At 38.7% G+C, this 19,326-nt stretch overlaps 1 protein-coding gene across 3 annotated transcripts in view; it reads right to left on the minus strand.

The window, feature by feature from the left end:
• kcnip4a (potassium voltage-gated channel interacting protein 4a) overlaps positions 1-19,326 on the minus strand; it is a 112,520-nt gene that overhangs the window by 62,995 nt on the left and 30,199 nt on the right. Inside the window, exon 1 of one of the 3 annotated variants that reach the window (XM_025063014.1) lies at positions 7,059-10,484. The exons of the other annotated variants lie outside the window; for them this stretch is intronic. Within the exon in view, the coding sequence (XP_024918782.1) occupies positions 7,059-7,143 (85 nt within the window). The 5' untranslated portion in view covers positions 7,144-10,484. Of the gene's footprint in view, positions 1-7,058; positions 10,485-19,326 lie in introns of those variants that run through there. 3 annotated transcript variants of the gene reach the window in all.

A 19,326-nucleotide genomic window follows, 5' to 3' on the forward strand; every position in this document is an offset into this window, starting at 1 on the left:
TTAGATGTTGTAGATCTGAATGTAAAAAGGGAAAATGGAAATTAATTTTATTAATTCATTAGGTTATACAGTAGTTACTGCTACAGCTCTGGTCGTACATGACTTCTGTTCGTATCTACCACTTCAAGCTGAGGAGATTCTCTTCATGGAGGCCAATGTAGCATGTGCTAGGTAATATTTATCTGCTAGGAAATACCAATAACAACATAAGAAGAAAATATTTTATCAAGGCTGTCAAAAATCATGCACAACTGTGTAATTTATGTGAACTTATCAAATTAAAATTAATGTGATTTTTAAAATAGTGCTGTCTTATTTACTGGTGTTGTTATCATGATTAATTGTTATTAATTCAAAGCACCGTACGATTCCTCAGATTAATTTCTTCAATAGTTTGACAGTCCTATAATTTATTTAATTAATACACAGCAGTTCTCAGTAAGGATGTGCCTCGGAACAAATTCTGTGAATCCATGCAGTCCTCCGACACACAAAGCTTTAATTACTCTTGAGATGAGAGGGTGTCATTTTCTGACAACCTAATTATTTCATCATTAATTTTAGATCCTGCAATTAATAACAACATGCCCAGTGGCAGTGGGAGTAAAGAAATCGAGGGCTTCTCTATAACCACAGCAAGAAACGTGTTTTTCCTGCGATGACAAAGAAATGATGAACTGACAAAGCGATTGTTGAACCTTGTAATATTTCATGTGCAGCAGTCAAGCCACTCCTGATCTCAATGAGGGTAAGGTCAAAGAAAATTTCCAGGATGGTTTCACAATATTTTATGTATTGAACTGGAGGATAGTGACATTTATTATCCACTACATTAAAGGCGGTCTCCCTCTGTTCTTTTACATAGCAGAGACAGATTGTCTGGCAGGAATTTTAAAAGAGCATTGACAGGCCATCACTCATTTTTGGTCAGGACGGGACGACCTCAGTGAACCAGTGCTGCAGTTTAGCAACTGAGGGAATTGGAAATTTCTCACTGTGCCACAAAATGACTGCATGCTGTATAGGACAGAACAAGTGACCCATGCGAATCAGTGCTGCTCTGGCCGTGGACGACGGCATGGCAGCGGAAACTGGAAACCAGAAGAAAGCCTGGACACTGCAAAACAAAGAGAAATTGAGCTGTGCTGGACAGAAACCCGATACGGTCACAGGGATCCAAGTCAAATGTCTTCTTTCTATTCTTACCAAAGACAGTGAACCTTGAAAAAGAGGTCATGGTGAAAGGTCAAAGTGCAAGGTGAAACGAATGCGGTGAGTGGATGACATGTTAAATTGCTGCATCGATATCCTAATCTCCTGATGCAAGTGTTTGATATCCTCACAACAATCAATTCATCAAAAAATATTGGTCTCATTCCTCATTTATTTCTAACTAAACATATGCCTTGTAACTATAGTGAATAGAAAAAGGGACTTTTCATCAAGTTGCTTTCATCAAGAGTTTGTTTATTGACCTGTGCAGCTCATATTTCAAAATCAAACACATTACTGTAGGCAAACCATAAGTGTGCAATAACCTCTCACACAACACAAACATCTCACTACAGGCAGTGTTGCACACAGATGTTTGTCACGTGATTGAAGGAGACGTCATGTCAGTTCACTGAATTTGGGGGGGAAAAAAACATTGCAACATGCTCGGCCATCTGCTACTACCGTATGTGTCCAAACAGGATGGTGAGAAATGTTCACCTACAGATAGACGCAGAACATTAAAGATTTACTCTGCAGTGTGAGATTCAAGGTAGAAGCTTTGAACCAACCAGAAAATACATTAAAATCAAATCCTGTTTGCACCTTGGTCAGTGAACTCCACTTAAATATTTATAAGAGCAACGAGATACTAAGAGATACTGCAATGGTTCATAAACCTGATATGATGTGTGTTCATCTCACAGTACAGTGGGGTCTCACTCTACTGTACTGTAGTTTATGACAACATTGTCCCATAAACCAGATGAACTCGTTCAGACTGGGGACACCGTTGTGCAGATCTGATGCCAATTGAGCCCGTCTGAGGGTATCAAATATTCAGTGTTTGGTCAGGGATTATGGGTTTTGAATGTGCTGTCCTCATGGGACACGTGGAACATGACCTGCCAATAGCCACGTGGAAACCCAAGAGAGGGAAACAAACACGAACCTGATGGTCATTTGTCAGACAGCAGCAAGTGAGTTTCCTCTGAAAAAGGCAGAGAAAGCATTTTCACAAGTATTTCCCAGAAACTAAACTGTAAACCTGCAGTATTTGAAGTATATAGAAGGAAAGAAAAACAAAATCCAATTTAGTCGGTATAGCAATAAAAACTCAATCTTGAGCAGAGAGTAGAAAATGCTTATTCTGCGTTTGCTTCAGCCTTATCCACTCAATACATAATCATTTGAAAGCTCATTTAAAAGTCTGTGGTCCCTTGATTTAAAAGAACAAACAAAAGCATTCTCCTTTAGTCAACACAATAACTGCTCTCAGGAGTCAAAATAGATGAAAATAAATATGTGGGGTTTTAAGTGTTAAAGAGCACATCAAAACACATTGACATCTCAGAAAAGGGTTTTGGAAACGGGGAACTTTTGTCATGAGGAGAGGAGAGAGGTTAGAAAGACAGCATATCCTGGGATGTCAAACGATACGCTTGGAATCAGTTACTAGCATGTGAGCACGTCATGAGGACATGGAAGAAACAAGATGTGGAAATGTGAACAGGGACTGCAGGACAGTTAAATGATCCTGATGGACCATTTGGCAATTCTACAAAAGCCGCAGCCTTTGAAAGTTAGAAAATCACTATTCTAGCGGTGTGACCAGAGAATGTTTTCTCCAAATGTGCTGACATACAGTATCTGGGAGATTCTTGTAGCCTGTTCAACTGTGATTTGCTCTGCTCTAGTGAGCTTCTTAGATCACAATAATATAGAGGGTGCTTTTAAAGATGTACCCATGCAATGTGCTGTTTTTCCAAGATAATAATAAACCTTTATGACAAAATTCATAAAGGCATTTAACCATGTGGGGTAAAGACCTATTATAGTAATATATCTGGTTCAATAAGAGCAATTTAGACACAACAACATGTGATTAGGCTAAATACACTATAGATGAGGCGTTCACATCTAATAACAGTCTCTCTCTCTTCTTGGAAGCTATTTAACCGACATCCTGTGTGTTTGTTTGGTTACTGAAACCCAGAAATAGTACTACTGAGTTTACGTGACACTTCACTGTATAGCAGGAGTCACACCTTACCCATGACCTACACTTTGTTCTTGTGTAAGTGATCAATGAAGCAATGACTGTGAGGTTGTTCTCCCACAATAAACATCTCCATTATAATCTCACGGTCTGCTAACTGGCTCCATCCATCACTCTCTTCCCCTTGGTCACACCTAAATATGGCCCAGTCACTTTGGCTCTGGTCAAACTCCTGTTATATGTGCATCTACAGCACAGCCTCTGCAGCATAAGTTGACACACACTGTGTTGACAGAGAAATGGATCCACTCAAGTGGAATTTTTTTAAATGAATGAGTGGTAATGGGCTTTTATAATTGGCTCTCTGTCCTGGCCGGATTTTTTCAGGATCATTCTGGAAACAGAGTGTACACTGTACAACTCGAGTGTTCATGTTGTTCAATATGCCTGCGATGATAACACATTTTGTGGAACATTATCCATCCATCCATCCATCCATCCATTTTCATCCGCTTATCCGTTACCAGGTCGCAGGGGCAGCAGTCTCCACGACCGCCACCCAAATCAGATGCACCGTACCAACCTCCTGAACCTTCCTGCTGGTAGTGAGTCCACTGGAATGGAACAATATCATTGCTGATAAACAATAATATTGTTAACACTATTTTCAGACCAAATTAACCACTAATGCAATGATATATCATAGAAATGCAGGTACAACCTTTCAAATACAATACATTTCATTTGTCATGGGTATTTTTTACAATTATCAAATTTCCAATTGTACCTGAACGCCACTTGTATTTCCTATGGTACCTGAACACCCCACGTCATGGACACACATCACTGGGTGAGCTCCAAATAAAACATATTATATAAATTGGGGTTTGTGAAGCTTTTGTAATGTAGCTAACAATACTTTCTGTGAGCGTTGTTGTGTGCAAGTAGGTGTGTAAGTTTGTTGCGTTGCCTTTCTTTGTTGCCACTACTTTTGAACAAATACTGGCTGGTCCATGTTGCTGCACTCTGTGTAGTGGACGACTGACAGGAGGATTCACTCATTCCACTACAGAACCAACGTGTTCAGATGCAGAGACTGAGGCACAGAGTGAACGCTCTTCTCATCCTGCCCATTTGCAGCTCAGAGACGAGGAAAACAAACACGCATGCACATGGAAATTTATCATTATCATCTTCAATCTTCATTCATGTATCGTGCAATCAGTGGATTTATTAAATATCGTCCCAGGTCTATTGCCCAATTTAGAGCAGGTGAAGAATGATCAGAGTACATTATTGTATAATTCTAAATGAAGGTCAATTTACTGTATGTGACCGTAAGTCTGCCGTAACAAAAGGCTTTATAAATAGTTTGTCCTTCCTGGCCACGTGCTTTTAAACTTCACCGCTGAAGAAGCTAGAGTATGAAAGATACAACTAATGATGACTCTGTTCCATACAGTACAGCTACTTTAATTTCACATCCTGTCACATGATGCCCTGGTACATTTGCAATAAATATATAGGTATATGATATGATAATGCAGCTTCAGGAAACATTGCTCCTCTAAGGTCTATTAACACTGGAGACAACAAATAAAAAGAACAGCTTAACAGTGACCGCTTTCTCCATCAAATGCAGAAAAGCGTTTGATACTCTACAGTATGCTCTTCAGTGCATACTGTAGAGTGTACATCAACGAGTCAGTTTTACCATATGAATACCTGCAATCACTTGAATGCACTGCAGGAAGTAGTGTATATTAACCTGCTCTGACATCATTACCTTTCCTTTCACACACTTTTGTAGGTGATTCAACTTACAATTTCCAGTTAAGCAGAATGCAATTATCATTGGAGACATTAATATGACTGTGTAGTTAGTGAACTGATATATTAGTTTTTTCCACAGCCCAATAGAATTTAGCACTGAAGAACCCTGAAGAACACCTATGATATCCAGTAACACCTAGCGTTAGCACCGTAATGTATTACTTCTTGCATTTAGGAATTCTAAATTTAAATTATTTACAATATTGAAAGCTTCAGCTTACTCAAGTCATCGTCCATGCAATAATCATGAAGTACTACTGCAGGCTGCTGATAACCACTTTGTCTTTGTTGACGAGGCAATTACTAAATTCAATAAGTCACTGTTATGTTTGTTAAAATAATGTTCTATGGCTCTTAAAAAAGCAGAGAAACGAGCATTCTCCCTCAATGATTCTCTGAGTCAACACAGCAGTAATTGAGCTGAGTCCAAAGGGAAATATGGCCAGTCTTGTCTTTAACCTAATCAATTGCTGAATGGGAAAAGGCAATGACCTGAAAACACAGTTTTCACACCAGAAGAACATGTGGCTTAACACCTTCAAGAAAAGCCCATCTCAGTCAAATCACTATCTTTGAGAGGATTAAAGGAAATTACCTGTCAATATGCACTAATAATGTGACTCCCATGGGGGAACTTCCATGTGATCCAAATGACCCAGCTGGTTGTCATAGAAACAAATGGTATGTTTCTATGGTCAGATGCTGTAAATGGATTTTGACATGTCTGGTATCTCGTGAGAGTGTACTGTACATTTGTAACTATGATTGGTAAATCTGAATCTGTGTCCTTTCAAAGGGCAACCCACTGATGGAGAGCAGCCTCTCATCCTCCCTACTTGTTCTCCCTGCGTAACTAAGGTCAAGGAGACTGTGGAAAGTAGGCCAACGCAGTGAGAGGATCTTCTCTTTGTGACATGTTACATTTGAAAATCCTGTTTAAAAGTCTGTCTTACAATATAAACAGGATTTTAAATGGAGTTACATGGACTAGAATTAATTCCTGTGCACTCAGAGATGTGCTAGAATTCATTAGCATGTTCACATATTGCCTCTCTGGGGCTCAGCATCATCTCACTCATGCACCGCAATAATCAACAACCTGCACAGAAGCGAAGCGTTAACAACAGAGGAGAAATGAGGCAAAGGTGTCAATGAATGCTGCTGCTGCAGCAGCATCAGTCACATAGAGTACCAGCAATAAAAAACATGATGCACTGAGTAAAAGGAAAAACAAGACTGAACCTTAATGTCCTAGTTTACATTAAAAAGTACATATGTACATTTTTTTTTCCTTAACTTAGATTGAAGATTTGCAGAGCTATGTGGCAGTGATCAGAGCAGCAGCGACTGCTGACAACCTTTATCCTCCTTCATGGAGTAATCTGTTCATGATCCACTATAATCCAAGATTAATCTTGTTAAGCCTTTGATTCACTATCTGCCCTATTAGAAAAGATCTCCGTGTGAGAAGTATAAAAGAAGAAAACTTCTTCTATTTATTATCACAGCAGGTAAAGGGTATGTACAACATTTTTAATGGATAACCATGATTTTTTTACTACTGTGTTTCTGACGTTGACAGAAAAGTAAAGTTAAAAACGGATGCTTTATACATATACAGTATATAATACTAATACATATATATTATAGAATATATATTAAATATTGATACTGAAATCAAGCTAAGAAATTTCTACAGTCAAACACAAATGCTTTTCTGCCTTCAGTCGAAGTCAATCCGACTCATTTAACACAGACATGTAGACACAGAACATATGCTGCAGAAAAGGCTATAAATTCACACCAGCCACACTGAAGAACTTCACAACTCCTGAGCTGACTTTGCAGGCAGCAGATGTACACAAAACGTCAGTACTGCCACAACAGAATGCAAGTGTCCTTCAAAGAGCCTCAGGTGTCAGAGCACAATAGCAAGGAGAGAAAAACTGAGAACAAGAACTGGGCAAGAGCGCGAGGGCAACATCTGCATCTCAAGGTCCATCAAGAGCCTTACCGGTGTTGAGTGTGCCTGTGACAAGTCTGTACAGGTACTGTGCGAACTTGAAGATCTCCCTCTTGCACCTTTTCCTGCAACTCATCTTTGCTCCTTAGGACCAGGGAGTTAACGGGATGGATAAGTCAAGTGAAAAAGAAGTGGACTCTCTAATTTCACAGTCTAAAAATCCAGTGGTGGCATTTATTTTTTTAAATATTGCCCCCCGACTCGAAATGTGTCCTTTGCTTCTCTCCTCCACTGCTCTGGCTGTGTCAGCGTGGTCCTGCTGTGTGTGGATGAGGACAGTGATGATCATGAATGAGTGGAACGTGTCTATGTGGGTGTGTATGTATCCGAGGTCCTCTGTTGTGCAGCTCCGGAGTAAAGACGCCTGAACACGCAGGTCTGTGATTTCCTTGTCAGGTCATTAATATCTGCTCACCTCCGGTATTTACCTCCTGCTCTCCGAGGCAGACGGAGTGGCTTCTCTCAGTCCCTTTAACCTTTCTAAAACACAAACACTCTAAGGACTTAAGACTTAACTCCTCTGAGCAACACTGACAACTCCTCTGTGCTCCTACTGCTGAGAAGAATCCCTCTAAAAATTCTATTGACTTTCTCTCTAGGAGAAAAAAAACAACAACCAAAAACACACTTGCACACTTGATCTTGTAGTGAGGCTGCCGCTTGCTCTACTCGGCACCATCTGTGGATGTTTTACCCTCACTGACGGTTGCCATGGAGGTGTGGCCTGATTGGTCAAAGAGGAGGAGGAGGAAGAGGAGAAGGAGGAGTAAAGAAATGGAAAGGACATGAGGAGGAGGAGAGAAACAAAAGAGGGATTAAGGAGAAAGTGTCCACCTCAGTGAATCAGAAATGACAGTACATTAGCGGCTTGGCACATGATGTGTAATCGAACGTTAAAGCAGTTAAGTGATAGTAATGGGTTGTGTTAATGCCAAGTTGTCGTGAGTGGATGAGAAAGTGACAAACTGACTTTACCGTTAAAAACAGGGGAAAAAGGGAAATCTGTAAAACCGGAGGTTGATGAAGCAAAATGTTAGCCTTAGTGTGGAAAATGACTGAGGCTCCACCAACCTCAGTTATAACCCTGAGACAATCCAAGTCAACGTCCGCCCTAATTAGCTCACACTGCACCACAATTGCACTCATCTATCAATGTCAAAACCACTATTAAGAAAAAAAAAAACTTTACTTACATAAATAAATTTGTCTGTTGTACTGTATATATTTGCTAATAAAAGTGTTGTGATTTTATTTTTTTACTCCTCATTATTTTCGCTCCATCACATTGACAGGTGCAGGGATGAAACCAGATAAGGCTTAAATCTGCTACCAAACAGGGTTGATGTTGTGCAGGTCATTTGACAGAGAGGCAGGTCTATTTTGGGGATTCCGGCTTCACATATACTGGAGTCTGAGCAGACACTGACCTTGGGAGTTCTTGTTAGAGAGTTATTCAAACATTCACACACAAACACACACACACAGACATACACACACACATGACAGGAAAGAGCACTGAGAGGGTTGTACAACAGGCAGGAAAAAAGTGAGTTTAAGGGGGGGGGGGATTTCAAGGGCTTGATGTATTGTGAGAAACTTCTTACTAGGTCACAGTTGAAACTACAGAAACTAGTCCATTCTCAATTAGGGGAGAATAATTTACAAGGTAGCAGAGGGGGTGTATTGTGACATGACTTGCTTTCATGGACAATGGAAGGTGACAAGACACCAGAACATAAATGGACAAGCACTTCAAAGTTGAGGGAGTTCACACTGGGTTATGATGCATGGAGAGGATTTCAGGATAGCTGAAGGAGAAAAAAGTGCAGCCTCCTTGACTGGAAGCTGCTAGGACTCCTAAGCCATAATCACTCTTTTAAGTTTAGAATTCAAAAGCAGTTTCCCCCATACTTTTTGAGGGACCCACTTTTAAAAGATGATAAACCAGCTTGACCCAATTTTTTATTAAATAGTAACAACATCAAGTTCTGTTCCACCTCATACTTTAAATAACTATTTTCTACATCAGGTATGTCTGATTATTATTTTTATTTTTTTTAATCATCATCCTATTTTTATCTGGACATGTGTGCAAGGTCTCAGAGAATGTGCACAGACTTCTTTTAGGTCCACTTTTGAAGGCACCACTTATCACCTGACCCGTCATGAAAGCGCTGTGCAACATCTGTGCGTCTCCATCAGCCACCACCTAGACCCCACAGCTCTCATCTGATAAACAAGAGCAGCCCCTTAATTCTCATCAAACGCAGAGCAGTTACACAACGCAAACTCATCCGAGTGTCCATGACGAGATGAGTTAAATGAGCTTCAACACCTTTCTGTTTCTGAGGCGAACAGATGGCCTGTTGCTCACTTGAGTGAATGGCAAACTAACAATGACCAAAGCAACGCTGGGTACAAAGTGTTGCTGCAAGAGTCTGTGCTACAGCTAAAAGGGCAGTTTTTTTTTTGTTTCTTCTTCCTTCACAGGCCTCTTTAACCACTGCTGAGTGTGAAGTGGGATGCGTGGAACAAATCGCTACATTCCAAGTCCATATACAGTCAGGAAAATCTCCTGTCATGACTCATGTTTACCTTAATGAGCCTGGTCGAAGTAAAAGGTAACGCGGAGGCTGACGTCAGAACCAGATTTAAGATAAGACACATCCAAAGTGCGAACAAAAAACCATATAGTATTTACCAGATATCTGTGAACGCATCATACTAAGCCTTAATATTTCATAGGGGTGTTTTCTTACATATGTGCTGTCACTGAATGACCTTAGATAAACTAATCACTGGACAAAAGTAATAAAAATGTATCTTAATTAAGTTTGTTCTAGACTTGAGGTATGTGAATAACTTGCATTGTTTATGAAAGGATGTGAACTTGGTCCCAACATAATAATTTTTTCTACTTTAAAACGCAGTTCAAGTGCAGTACCACGGATGACCTGTAGAATTTGGCCTCAAAATATACGACACAACCATGAACCTCCCACCCAAAATATCACTTTTTATTATCGTGCAGTTCTTCAACTGTTTATTTCTTAACACTATTTTAATAGCCTATCTGCAATTTCTGTACAGCACTGGACCCTCAAACCAAGAACCACAACACAATTTTCTGTTTTTGTTTGCACACTCCGCTATAGCAGTAGGTGGACAACCAGGGGGTTGGTACTCAGATCAGAGAAATAGTCACTAATACACCACTGTATATATGTATATAAACTCAAAATCTGTGTAAATAACAATAACATGTTTTAACAATAAACTGGGGAACACAAACCGTCCTCCCTTATTTCCTTAACCATAGATAACGACTGCATCTATGACACACAGATGTGTCCTTCATGCCCAAATGCTCATCAAACACCAAATATGAACTCAAACCACCTTTAATACAGTAAAAGATTTAAAGTACAAACCACCTTTTATTATTATTATTATTATTATTATTATTATTATCATTTTATTTATTTATTTTAGCTTAAAATGCCATGACATATGTATTGTGGATTGAATCTAAAATCCAGAAAAAAAACAACTCAACAATAACAGTAAAAAATAATTTTTACTAGATGGAGTTTCAAAAGAAAAGAAACAAAATGTCTCCTGTCAGTAAGTCCAAATGCCCATGAATCATCATCACTCATCCTGTAGACTTAAAACTGTAAAAACTTATATGTATTTTTTATAGTACAGACACACAATTAGACACCGCCAATGAACATGACGGCGTTGTCTGAGCAACTTCTGTGTGAATGCATTTGTCCAGCCATTAAAGTTGAGAAGTACTCCTGTGTCTACCAGAACTGTGTACTTGATGGAGTGTGAACGTATTTCACTTTCTCCTGTGGCAGAGAGCTGAGTGAAATCAAAACTTGTGTGCCATTTAATATTAACATCAGCAAGGTGGCCTCACATCCTCTTTGTTGCTGCGCCCAGTGGAGAGGAACGGGGACAAAGCCGGTTGGCACAACAGGTACTTTATATTTTTAAAAATTCATAAGCGAGAAATGATAGCCAGTAAATCACAGGTCGCTGTTTGTTTGAGCCAACTTTTCATAGTGATAGTGTCTCACCCCTATATCTTTCCCATGTTATCTCTTTGTGATACTGATGATAATGTCAAAAAAGAACTTTTCCTTTTGTCCTGACTAAAATTGCTCAGTGGCTTTTTGTGAAGTGCCCTGCAGCCATAACAAGAGTAACAAGAAAAGAGCTCCACTCAGAGAACAGTTGACAGATATATTGATCCATCTAGAAAACACTGCAGGTGCTCGTAGGTAACAGCCAACATTACAACCAGAGCCTTTTTTTTTACCACCACTGTTGTATTAAAGTAGCTCGGGAAATTGCAGCGAGTGGCTCGCCATTAAATAAACAGGGGCACAATTGTAATTTACAACCCTGGGCATCCTCTGTGAGATTTATGTACACTGGCTGTGGGGTAAAAAGAAGAAAGAAAGAAAGAAAGAAAAGTAATGCTGCCTGATCCAAAATACATCTGATGAGACAAATGGAAAAGCATCACCGATGCAGAAGTTCATGATGCATCTCCATCAGGGCAGGTCAGAAAAGCAGGGGCTTTGGGGGTAAAGTGGCCACTAAATTGAACATGGAGAGCAGAGGCACAATCTATAAAGCAGTCATCAGCAGTGGAGTGTGCTTCACTGCAGTGGATTACTGCTCTACCTGCTCTCCTCAGGCTGCTTCACCATGTGCAGAACAAGTTGTCATGAAATAATGCCACCAACCAGAATCCACAGATGTCAGCCTAAGAGGATACTTCTAAATTATTCAGACTTGATACTTTTTTTGGGAATCTTTGTATAGAATAAACCCCAGAGGATGCACTCTGCTAATAGCTCGTGCTGATAATGGGATAATGTGAGGCAGAATGTTCCACCGTTAAAGTTTATCTCTGCTGGTTGTTGATGACTCATGAATTGTTAAAGTTTATTTTTGTGAGCTTTCTAATGGACATAAACTAGTTTTCTAAAAACACTGTTGCTGTTAACGTCAGATAAAAAACAAGCTAAAAAAAAATTATGAAAATGTTCTCGTATTTTACCCGTTGATGCACAACATGGGTGTACTGGCTGTTTTTATTTTGTCTTTGGAATAAAATTATAAATGTTATCATTCATTCATATTCCATGTAATCTTCACTCAAATTGCTTTTGATCATAAGACATTATTTTTTCTGTTTATACTTTTTGAATGAAAACACTTTTGTATCACTACCCTCTAATGCACAACAAAGTCAAAAAAATACATCCTGTTATTTGATGTATGACTGGGTGTTTCTATGCTACATCTTTGAAACCATTATACAGTATATTATGATTAAGTATATTACTGATTAAGTACAAATATTTAGTTAATATACATTCCATGTTCGAATTGGGATTTGTATTTGCTGCAGACAGCTGTTTGCCTACCATACAATCACATGTGATTTAGGTCTTGTTTTACCGTTCATATCTTTCCAAAGAAGATGTGTGAACAAAGGTGAACGATGACTAACATACATGTATGTGGTATTTAAACAAATTCAAATTAAATTTATTCTTTGAATTCTTTTCTTCCTCTGGTAGACACGAGGAGAAACAGCAGCATCACACTGTGCAGGTGAACTACCTGCAGGCTGTCATTAAACAAGCTTTGAGTGTGATGTTTTCCTGTGCCTAAATGTATCACTGACAAATGGCAACAAACAGAGATAAAACAAATAAATAAATATCTCTAGTTTCAGCACCAACAGACGGCTGAGCTGATTCTAGGTAAACAAAGTGAATGCCAACATGCTAACAGCAAAGACTGAGAACCTCTGCAGGAATAGGAGTCCAAGTCAACAACCAGTGACTGTAGAAATTCAATAATAAATCTCCAATTTGATCAAATACGCAGCAAGGAGGCATTTTTATATGCTGTTGCCGCAAAGAAACAACTTTATTTTCTACTCGTCTGGTGATGAATAAAAAAATGACTAAAAGTAAGGATGGCTCCAAGGATATTAAGAATATATGGAGGTAAAACTGGACGTTTCAGGAGACAAATGTAGTCAGCCGTTACAAATTCAGATTGCAGTATTCCTACAAGTACCCATCATTGTACAGCTGAGTGAAGTAACAAAGGGTCAGAGGGTAACTATACAAATAACACAATTAAAAGTTTTAATCTGATTATTTATAGGTAGTTGTGGAATAATCACGATTCATCTTGATTGAGATAAATGAACATGTGTTTACATGATAAACAATGTTTTTTTCTGGAATCATTAATCTGGAAAAATGTCGTCAACTTCAAAACATTGGTGAAATTGTTGTCATCGATATTATTAATCAGTCTACAGTCCACCGCAATCTATCTGGCAACTGTGTCAGTCAGCTTGTCAGTTTTAAACTGATGGTTTAAACCTGAAGTTTAGGTCCCAACAAAAATCGTATCATATTTTCAATAGTGTATTCTTCTTAATTATTTACTAGTTTTATTCAGGTAATATGAATATTATATAAAGTCACACAGTTTCAACCCACATCTACCCTCAGGACCAAAGGAATGACTACGTTTCTAAGTCTCTTACTTTTCTAACTACACACATCTATAGTTTACAGTTATTCACAACAGACACAACATGCCCACTGTGTATAATATGCAAATGAGCATTTGCTAATCATTGAAGAGCCGTCTTTTTTTGTATGCATTAACACAAAAAGCCTTCGATGGTACTACCGTCCTACCACACTGCTGAGTGTACAAAAGCTGGGAGGAGACAATAACTGCAGTATATGTGGTGTTTAGAGGCTTATATTGCAATAAACCCTCCAGAGGCGACCGGCATTATCATTTCCACTGTGCTCCCTTTCGACAGAGGAAAGAATCAGAGGCAGTAAATATAGTGTAGATTCATAGGGACCCATTTAATTTCACATTGAACAGTTAGGACTGGGCTTTCTGCCCAGAACTGAATACACAATTTTATGAGTCTCAGAAAGAGAGGGAGAAGGTTGTAATATGATGCACAATATGATCACTGCCGACCATGCACCAAGACAACAAAGGAGCATTTTCACAGCAGGAGCAGACAGTCAAAATAAAACATAAATAAATGAGAAAATGTTGATTTCAAAATAAAACATAAATAAATGAGAAATGTTGTAGGGCAGGGCAGCCCACACATTCAATGAAGTGAAAATCTGAATCTAATGGTGAAATACATAGTTTAGTCTATGTCCTTAAAATGAAGGGTTCACCCATTAGCCACTAGCTGCTCACTAACATCTAGCAGTAACATGACTTGATAGACAGACAGAAAGACAGACAGACAGACAGACAGACAGTTAGATAGCTAGATAGACAGATGCTAATTCAAAAAGATGTCAATTATTTTTGAGAACCAACAATATACTGTGGTATAAAACTGTGCTATCCAAGCACATGTACAACAGTACTGAGCACTGAGCTGTACACCTCCAATTAAACTAATGCCTACTCTCTGTACCAATAAAACTTACCTTACATCATCTCTATGTTTTAAGAGCAGCTCTAGATACTTCAATTTAATCACTGCCACCTGATGGTTGTTATACAATGGCAAAAACTGCCAACAGGAAGCATCCTAACATCTGCAAAAGTGAGAGAAATGTGAAAAATAAGGCATTGTTACTAAAGATGAACTTACATTTTGTGTTTTCTGCATACAAAATATTCATTCGTGGTGGCAGCTGTATCCTTTTAGAAAGAGAATGTGGAAGAACAACTTGATCATTAAAAAAAGAATGTGTGGGTAGCTGATTTCTCCTGTCCAGCGTGCGGATCATTTTGTGACGTTTTACACAGCACGTCTTGCTGTTCTGCATCACCGTACCTCAATCCAAAGTATCACCATAAAACAGCAGTTGCATTTTCTTTTGCCACCAACTCAGCTCCCTTGTGTTCCTCTTCCACGACAGCCCACAACGTGTGGATGTGGCTCCACACTAAATCACAAATTGCAGTTTTCCATGCAGTTATGTAATAGCAAGGCATGAAATTGCGATTGCAATTAATTGTACAGCACACACACACACATATATATGCTGTATATATGTATGTGTATATATATATATATATATATACATATATATATATATACATATATATATATATATACATATATATATATATACACACACACTCGTATCTCAAGTCTTTACTTGTATCTCAAAGCAAAAATTTGCTCGTTAACTTGCTCATATCTCAAAATACTTGTATGTGGAGGTGCTCGTATCTCGAGATTCCATTGTATATTTATCTATATATAAATATATAGATATATTTATATATATATATATATGTATATATATATATATATAGACACACACACACATTCTTATAATGCACTTACACTATATTATTCTAACCCACAATGGTAAGGAAAAAACAACACCACAGTGAGAGGAATCAAATACAAAGGGTTGCAACAACCTCTAAATCTCTGGAGGCGACAGAGCTCGGATGATAAAACCTACAGAACACAATGAAAAGCTCTGCGCCAGGAAACATAGGACAATAAACTGACACCAAGCCCAGAGGCTGCTGTTACCTTTGTGGAGACATAAAGTACACAGACATGGTCATTGTGGAAAAGGTCAGCAGATTTGTTAATTATATTTAAATGAAATACCGACAAACAACATTTGGTGAGGTCTCTGACCTGATTATATATCACCAGGTTTCCGGCATAATCTCTGTTAACTGCTAACTGATATCTGTTAACAGTCCTGGAGCTAATGCAAAGGATGACCTCGCATCAAAGCAAAGTGGGTTTAGGTTCTTATTTGAGGCCATCAGAGTTTCACACAATACCAGTACTGAATCAGTCAGGCAGCAACAACAGATAATGGCTCCTTTAGAGCTGAACCAGTAAATGAGCAGAGGAACAGCAGCGTGTGTGCATTCTACAGGAGAATGTGCAGTAAAGACATATTTACATACTTGAATTAAACAGCATCTTGGAGGCTTTACTGATTAAAATAATGAATAAATATATGCACTAAAGGCCTATTTTTTTTCAGATTAACTGTCAAATTAGGCTTTAGTGTTTCAACTAAGATCTCCCTTCACATCTCCTGTTCTTTCTATTATACATTAGGATAATTAGAAAATCTAAAAAAAAAAAAATAAATAAAAAAAACTAATAGCAAATTAGTATTTCTTTTTATTACGACCAAACAACAGGGAGTAAAGAGAGTAAGAGAGTGAATTAGACTTGTTTTATTATTTACAGGAAAGCAGAGATTCTCAACCAGTGGTCAATGGTTGTTCATTTTACTAACATATATGGTTATCAAAATGACAGCTGTATCCACTGACATGTTTTTAGTTTCGGAGTTTGAATTCAACAGGTGAAGAAAACCAAAGAGCACAGCAGACGGGCAAGGTCGAAGAGGCCAAATCTTTAGGGACAGTAACACAGTTATCTGTCCATATCATTACTCTTTTTCTACAGGCCATCAACAACTGCACTCGGGTATGTAGCAGAGGCAGTTGGGTCGATGAGGGCTCTCCGAAAACACTCCAATAGCAGTGGTTCTATTTAAATGTGTAATAAAGGGCAAAAAGAGGAAGGCAATACAATTGAATAAGTCTTTTTTTCTGAAAATCCTAAGCTTTTTTTCCAAAAATGAATGCATTATTCTTCCACTGTTTAACTGGATTCAAACGACAGGCTCTAAAATGGAAAAAGAGACTTATAGCTCTTCCACAGGACGTTAGGTTTCAGACTAATGTCTCCTGACAAAAGCTGCTTTCCACTGCAAGCTTTACCAGTCAACTCTGATGTATTGTTTTACCCACATTAGGAGTTGAGTGTTGCTCTCTAAAAGTAGTCCTGTTGAAATTCTTCAGAACCAGCCCCTCAGGCTCTCTCCCATTCAGGGACACTGCAGGGTCTTTCACCTGTCATCCCACTCAGGATGTGTTCTCCTGAACACAGGCAGGTTATGATAACCAGACAGTTTTACTTGATGCATTTCTCCGAGGGTCCAGCACCTTTATACGTATGCCTCAGTTCAGCCAGGGTGTCAGACGACTACTCACTGTCACCGGGTGCATTGTGTAAACTGCCCCGCTATCATCATGGGATCATAACAATTTAAGCACACTTAAGATTGTCCTGCCATGTGTGTAGTATTTATAGCCATGATTAATGCTGAACAAACACAGGCTTGCAGAGATGATATATTCTTTATAATGCCATTAAAAGCACAATCCATTGAAACAGTTGTGCTTTGCTGTAAACATACAACACAAGGACAGAGGCATCCATGACCATCTGTAAATCCCTGGAAGTAGGCCAGCAGTGTTCTCCTGGTTTCAGAGGGAACTCCTTATGAATGGAGGTCTGGAGGAAAATGAGGCTACCTCTGATTTATGACAGCAGGAAACATTGACCTTGTGGTGTTACCAACTAGTTTTAATAAACTTTTAATAAAAATATTATTAAATTATTATACAAAAAGAGGAAATGTAAAAATACTGTTTATATTTTACTATGAAGGATATAATGTTAGTTGAAATCCAAACTTGCCTTAAACCTGAAGTACACCACTGAACTAGATGAAATCCGAATCTCAAACAAAACCGAGCAACATTTTTTTCATTATGTCTGAGCTGCATCCCAGGTAAATAAACACAGTTATTGATGTCCATATTTTTATCTCCTGCTCAGAATCTGCTGTTTGTGCACAGTAGAAATAAATGGAAGTGGTTGCAGTGAATAAAACCACAGATTTTCCTGGGCATTGATCTTGATGTCCTGGCCAGACACTCACAGTGGAGATCAACTTTCAGTGTGGTTGATGAGCAGCATAAATTACTTCTATTTTTTTTTCTCCTCAGAGTAACAGAAACCTTTAAGTCTCTAAATATTTTAAAACGTCTGCTACATTGACAAATTCAGAATAATTAAATCTGCACTAGTGTGTATCATTCATAGGGGAGTTGCTTATGTAAATGTCTCGGAGTACAAGCCAATCAGTCTTCTCTCAGGAGTAGCAAATGTGAGGCTAAGCAGAGCCAATGAGGGGTTGGAGTCCTTGTTAACAAGCTGATGAAAGCCAGGAGAGACCGCAGTACACGCAGGGGATTTATATTATCTTGAGCAAAGCCTGGAAAACGTTGATTCCTATTACATATGACTTCTCTCCCCTTGTAAAGTCCTTGAGAATGGATCTGTCTCCACAAAAACAGAATTTGCTCACCCTAGAGGATGGACGGGATGTTTTCTTTTTTATGGACTCAAAACGTTCATCCTGACATTTTAAATCACTGATATGGGCTGTGGTGAATGGGAGGAAACTCACCAAGGCCACCTTTATGTGGCCGTAGCACCCTGAGCTTCGACAGAGGCAGAGAAGAAAATACAAGACAGGAGGCTGAATTTACTGCCATGTGTCCTTTTGTTTCATGAGTCAAAGCTAAACCACAGTAGTCTAATAACTGCCTTTGTTATCGACTTGGCACCCACTGCAGAGAGTGGAGCGCTGACAAACGAGTGGAGGCAGAACAACACAACAGCACACAGATCTAGGGCCGCAGCCAGCGATTAATCTACTGGATATTTTATGACTTTCAGTTTTTCCTTCATGTGTTTTGTGATGATGCTTAAAATTAAGAAGATCTTCCCAAACTGGGGACATTCCTGGCATCATGCATGTCATAATTAGCATCAGAACTGATGAAACAAAGCTTTGGGAAATATCGAATCATTTTGTATTTGTAGTCGATTGGTCAATTTCAGCTCTACACAGATCTACTACATCACTGCAGGGAAAAAAAACACTCTTCATACTATATTTTACCAATGAACACATTGCAGCACAGATGTATGATCAGTGGGTAGAAAAGTTCATTTTAACCTAAGACTAACACAGTGTGGTTAGCTTGGGAAGTTTTCCATTGGACTTTCTATAATTACAGTCTTGACTAGTGGCAGTGCTGCCTGGTAAAGTCCAGAGATTATTTTCTAATTAATTCTGACTTTAAACACAGGCAGCATTTCCCCCAATGACAAACAGAGACCAAAAAAGTCTAGTTCTCTACCTACAGAATGATCTGAGGTTAAAGCTGATTTTGTTTTGATGCTGTAGTTGTGTTCCAACACTGTGCATTCATATCAGGTGATCTAACCACAATTACAACAATGGCTTCTTGAACAAGTGTGATCCAACCACAACCATGTGACCACACTTTAGAGATTCAGGCA

Source organism: Cynoglossus semilaevis, chromosome 1 (assembly GCF_000523025.1).
Source record: "Cynoglossus semilaevis isolate Cse_v1.0 chromosome 1, Cse_v1.0, whole genome shotgun sequence".
Taxonomy (NCBI): domain Eukaryota; kingdom Metazoa; phylum Chordata; class Actinopteri; order Pleuronectiformes; family Cynoglossidae; genus Cynoglossus; species Cynoglossus semilaevis.